Source organism: Artemia sp. Qi Xiang Cuo, chromosome 19, assembly GCF_049724085.1.
Source record: "Artemia sp. Qi Xiang Cuo chromosome 19, ASM4972408v1, whole genome shotgun sequence".
NCBI lineage: Eukaryota > Metazoa > Arthropoda > Branchiopoda > Anostraca > Artemiidae > Artemia > Artemia sp. Qi Xiang Cuo.
In genome coordinates this window covers 59,326,927-59,332,926 of record NC_142812.1, presented here as the reverse complement: position 1 = coordinate 59,332,926, position 6,000 = coordinate 59,326,927, and the positions used below count along the sequence as shown (strand labels likewise).

Here is a 6,000-nt window from a genome sequence, read left to right as displayed (position 1 = left end):
TTGTACGCAGGAAACACTATTTTTTAAGTTCTTTATTTTAATTAATTAAAAAAAACTTTTTCCACAAAATAATTTTTCAAAGAGAGCGTTTCTACGACATCGCTTTCTATAAACACCTTATATTACCCCAGGGCATAAATTACAACCCTTGCCCTGAGGGCTGTGAGGGGGGTTGTCATCCTCAAAGACCTAATTTTCAGAACTTTCAACTACATTAAACAAAAGGGCTAATTCAAAATTTTGATTGGATGTGTTTGGGGAAATGGTGGGCGTGAGAGGGGCGTTAGTTGATCTCTAATCACTTTCAACAATTAAAAAGCCCTTTCAATTTCAAATCGAATGAGAACTTTTGAACTTTCTACGAAAACGCTTTCAATAAAAACCTTATATGCCCCCAGGGCATAACTGACAACCGTTGCCCTGAGGGCTGGGAGGGGTGTCATTATCAAAGACTTAGTTTTCAGAACTTTCAACTACTTTGAAGAAAATTAATATCTCAAAATTTTGATAAGATGTGTTCGGGGAAATGGTGGGCGTGAGAAGGTGGATAGTTGCCCTCCAATCACTTCCGACTATTTAAAAGGGCACTAGCCCTTTCAATTTTCAATCGAATGAGCCCTTTTTGAAGTTTCTACGACAACACTTTCTACAAAAACGTTATATGCCCCAGGGCATATCTTAAAACCCTTGACCTGAGGGCTGTGAGGGGGGTTGTTAACCTCAAAAACCTAATTTTCAGAACTTTCATCTATATTGAACAAAATGGCTATCTAGAAATTTTAATTGGATATGTTTTGGGAAATGTTGGGCGTGATAGGGGGTTTACTTACCCTTCAATCACTTTCGACTATTAAAAAGGGCACTGGCCATTTCAACTTCCAATCGAATAATTCCTTTTTAAAGTTTCTTCGACAACGCTTTCTATAAAGAAAAAATAATGCCCCCATTCTATAATGCACCCAGGGCATAATTTACAACTCTTTCCCTGAGGGCTATGGGGGAGTGTCATCCTCAAAAACATAATTTCCAGATTTTTTAACTACGTCGAACAAAATGGCTGTCTTTAAATTTTTATTGTATGTGTTTGGGGAAATGGTGGGTGTGAGAGAAGTGGTAGTTATCCTCCAATCATTTTTGACTACTAAGAAGGGCACAAGCCCTTCTAATTTCCAATCGAATGAGCCCTTTTTGAAGTATCTACAACATCACTTTGTATAAAAACCTTATATTCCCCCCATGGCATAACTTACTATCCTTGTCCCGGGGGCTCTGAGGGGTATCATGCTCAAAGCCAAAATTTCTAAAACTTTTAACTACGTTTAGCAAAATGGCTATCAAAAAATTTTGATTGGATGTGTTTGGGGAAAAGGTGGGTGTAAGAGGGGGGCTAGTTGCCGTCAAATCATTTTCGACTATTAAAAAGGCCATTAGCCCTTTGAATTTCCAATCGAGTGAGCTCTTTTTCAAGTTTCTAGAAAAAGCTGTCAACAAGAACCTTATGTGCCCCCAGGGTATAACTTATAACCCTTATCCTGAGGGCTGTGGGGGGAGTGTCATCCTCTTAGATATAATTTCCGGACCTTTCAACTGCTTTGAACAAAATGGCTATCTCAAAATCTTAATTGGATGTGTTTGGATAAATGGTGGGCGTGGAAGGGGTGTTAGCTGCCTTTCAATCACTTTCGACTATTAAAAAAGGCTCTAGCCATTTCAATTTCCAATCAAATAAGCCCTTTTTGAAGTTTCTACGACGACCCTTTCTATAAGAAACCTTATATGCCCCGAGACATAACTTACAACATTTTCCCTGAGGTCAATGGGGGGGGAGGGGGTTTATCGCCCTTAAGACCTAATTTCCAGAACTTTCAACTACGTTAAACAAAACGGTTATTTCAAAATTCGGATTGGATGTGTTTGAGGATAAAGTGGGCGTGAAAGGGGGGCTAGTTACTTTCTAATCGCTTCCGACTATTTAAAAGGGCATTGGCCTCTTGAATTTTCAATCGAATGAGCCTTTTTTGAAGTTTATACGAGACTGATGTCTATAAAAAACCTTATATTCCCCTAGGGCATAAGTTACAACCCTTGACCTGAAGGCTGTGGGAGTATTCTCCTCAAAAACATAATTTCTATCTGGACATCAACTCCGTTGAACAAAATGGCTAACTCAAAATTTTGATTAGATGTGTCTGGGGAAATATTGGACGTGGAAGGGTTGTTAGTTGCCTTCCAATCACTTTCGACTATTAAAAAGGGCACAAGCCACTCCAATTTGCAATCGAATGAGCCATTTTCGAAGTTTCTACAACAACTCCTTTGATAAGACGTGCCCTGGTCTAAGACCAAGAAACCAAAAAACCAATAAATAAATAATATATTGTGCCAACATGGTTCTTTACTTAGGCAGCGCTATTGCGCTGGCTATGATTAGAATAGAAAAACTTATGTATACTAACTTCTAACAAGGCAGAGAGAAAGATAGCACTATATATGTCTCCTTTAACAAAAGAAATAAACCGACAATTGCAACAAAAAAAATATACTCTTCTCAAAAAAATAGAGAAGAAGAATAAAAGGGAAAATAAGGGGTAACTGGAAAAAAAATAAGCAACTGGAGATGAGGGCGACAATTAACAAGAAAAAAATAGAATATTAAAACAGCCCACTACAGTAAGCTGACAAAACCATCTTAAAAAAAATCAATGTGAGTAGCGGTGGTGATTCACTTACCAATTAAGATAATTTGTGTTTATTCGCAATGAAAGAAAGTTGATATCTTATGGCCCGTTCAGACCTAAGAGAAAACTGATCGGCACGAAGGGACAAGTGTTCAAATGATACGTGGAGTTTTTTCTCTAATCCAAGTGTATTTTTTGCCATGTATCTTCCTCTTTCGTGTTAGTTTTATATAAAGCATTACCTGTGTTGGATAAAAGCTGATGTTCTGGATAGTCTAATTTTTATTTTAAATAATGCTTATTTGACACCACATGACCTAAAACAAAAATATGACGAGCATATGTGCTCCCAGTAAACGAGGAACCTCTTATTTATTTAAAACATCTTTTTGTTAGAATTATATGCCTTTTTAGTGTTTCTTCCAGGGTGGTTACATCGAAACTAATCTGAAGCCATGACCGCGTCTAATCTGAAGCCATTCCGCGTTCCGAATGCCAGGGCCCGGCCTTGCTATTGCCTGCAATTTTTTTTTAAACTCGCATATTGACATTTCTGGCCACAAAAACGATCTAAATAGGTCACAACTTTAAGGAAGAATTTGTATTTTTCCCAGGTTGGTTGTATCGAACCTATGGTGACGCCATGGCAACAGGAAGAGGCTTTTCCTTGCTGGGGCTCTTGGCATTTGGTTTTTGTGTGGCAACCTTAATCGAACTGTGGGCTCATCTTTTCGATAGCAAATTAATATAAAAAACCTCGAACTTAAAGGATTTCCAAACACGGTTTCCTTGGCCCCAATTTGAGTGTAGTCTAAAGTTATTCCTGGAAGTTTCATCAGTAGTTGACCAACTTTTTAAGGCCCTAAAGCCTTAACATTTTTACTGTGGTTTTTAATTATATGTTCCCAAACTACAGTTTCAAAATTTTAAAACTAATCATGAAATTGATTTGCACTGTAGATAGCACTCTTCAGGCAGGATTTTTAAATAGGCAAAGTACGAAATAATTTTTTTTTAACACGGCAAAAATGGATTAGATTTCCTAAGGACAAAACTAGATTAAAAAAGAAATGTGCCTTTTGATTCCGCATTCAAAGTTCCTTCCACATGTAATAATTAGTATATAGTGATTGACTCCCAGCCCCTCCCCTTTAATGGTGTTACATATTGCCTAGGCTACTGCTCTGCTGGGCTGTGTAGGCTACAAAAGTTTGTTGTTTTCTGTTCAAATTGGAAATATGAAAATAAAAATTTGAAAGTCACTTGTTATCTGAAGGAAACATTAATATTTTCTCTCTGCTTCATAAAATGTTTTAATCCTCTTTCAAATACCATAGGCTAGACTTAAGCCAAGGTGGTAAATATTTACCAAATCATATTATTGAGTTACGACTAAAGTGAGTTACGACTCAATGCCCTTTTTTATGCTCTTTACAAATATAATAATCATTTTTGTCAGAAATGAATTTTAGCCACCACCCCTGTAGGCTATATACCAATTCAGGGTATATATTTGCACATTAGGGGGTGTGGGGGGAAAGTTTAAACTTACCTCTCATTTACATCCGAAATAAAATTACCCCTACCACCCAAATGTGCAAATATATATCCTGAATTGGTATATATAGGGGTGGGGGCTAAAATTCATTTTTGATTAAAAGCATTATTATATTCATAAAGAGCATAAAAAAGGCAACAAGTGGTATATTCACTTTAGTTGTAATTCAATAATATGATTTGGTAAATATTTACTGCCAAGGCTATCTCTTTTCTGACTGTAGACCCCCTTCTCCTCCTAATGCCTCATATTTAGTTCTATTAATCTGTTTCATTGTGTTTTTTTAATCTTATGGAGAGAAAAAAGGGTGCATTGTCAGAAAAGTATATTTGCCAACAAAAGTATATTTTGTGTTCTTGGCATAGGCCTAATATTTGCCAAGAACATAAAATAAGGCATCTATTGGTACTAGCCTACTTTAGGCTATATTTTGTTTACATATTTCCTTCAAAGGAACTGTACTGGCTCTTTCAGGCCACAATGTAAGAATTATGTGCATGGTTTATGTTTACAGTTTTATGTAGATAACCTTTCAGACTAAATTACTTTCCCTTCAGTCCAAAGCAACTAAAACCTTCATAAAAAAACCTTATCTTCTTTTTTATGTCACTAATTTCATCACTTGGCAGTTAGTTTAACATTTTTCAACATCATAGATAATAATAGTTTGGATGACAATAAAGAGGCATTTACTAGAAATTATAATGGCATAGCCTATATTTTCCTTACTATCAGATTTATGTTCTATTAATCTTTGCCTCTTAAGTAATCTTGATTCTCATGACTATTTTAAAAACTCCATACATATGTATGTTTAATTTTAAACTTTATGTAGCTTTAAAACTTATTGTAAGTTTTTCAGTAGGCTCTCACTTAAGGTTCAGTCTGTTTTATTAAGGCTGCACTGCCTCAGTTTTGGAATCTTTATTTAGAGATCTGGCAGTGTAGCATACTGCTGAGATTGCTTGCTTTTTAGTTTTAGTCCTGCTTGTGTTTAGTGCTGTATCACTTTGCTCTGCTTGTGTGCTTATATTGTTGTATTTACACATAGTTGTATCATGTTAATGAGTTAAATCAACTTGAATCTTGATGAAGAATGTTGGAGGTGTGAAGAAAATGAAAGACTTATGTTTCTTGGCCCTCTTTCTTGTAAATGGGGGAAGATTCAGTGTGCCTATCTACTTATAAAACCTTCAACAATATTTAAAAACCTTCAATGTTAAAGCAGTGGATACAAATACAATTGGGTCTTACTTTCTAAAATTTTGGAACTATGCTGTTCCAGAGAAAATAGTGTTTGCTAGGAATATCTTATTGAAACATGACAGAATGATGAAGAAACAGTTGAGAAAACAGAACTGAACTGAAATTGTTAGTCAAGTCATGTGAATGACTTGTGAATGAACATGGACAAAACCATGTTCAAAAAGATTTGACCAGAAATAAGATCATCTGTGGCATCAAAAATCAAGGAATATGCCTTTAAGAGAAACTTTTAGCTGAAGGCAACAGATTAACACAAGAGAGAGGAGTAGATAAGATAAGATATTTATTTTAAAAAATCACCATCACAAGCCCCAAAGGGTCAAATTAGAAATTTGGAGTAAAAAATATCATAAAAAAAATACAAAAACTAGAAAATGCAATGAATGCCAAAAAGAAAAATCACAATGAATAATCATTTGTCAGTCAATAATTTAACTGGGAAATGTCAATTAAAGAGTTAACTATATAAAAACTTGTCAAACTAAAAATATAAAATAA

At 35.4% G+C, this 6,000-nt stretch overlaps 1 protein-coding gene across 1 annotated transcript in view; it reads left to right on the top strand.

Annotated features, from left to right (window-relative positions):
• The first annotated feature begins 3,690 nt into the window (after nt 1-3,690).
• Nucleotides 3,691-6,000, top strand: part of LOC148941062 (ethanolamine kinase 1-like) — a 50,371-nt gene continuing 48,061 nt past the window's right edge. The window contains exon 1 of the mRNA XM_089105669.1: nt 3,691-3,787. Coding sequence (XP_088961795.1) covers nt 3,749-3,787 — 39 coding nt within the window. The 5' untranslated portion in view covers nt 3,691-3,748. The remainder of the gene's footprint in view (nt 3,788-6,000) is intronic.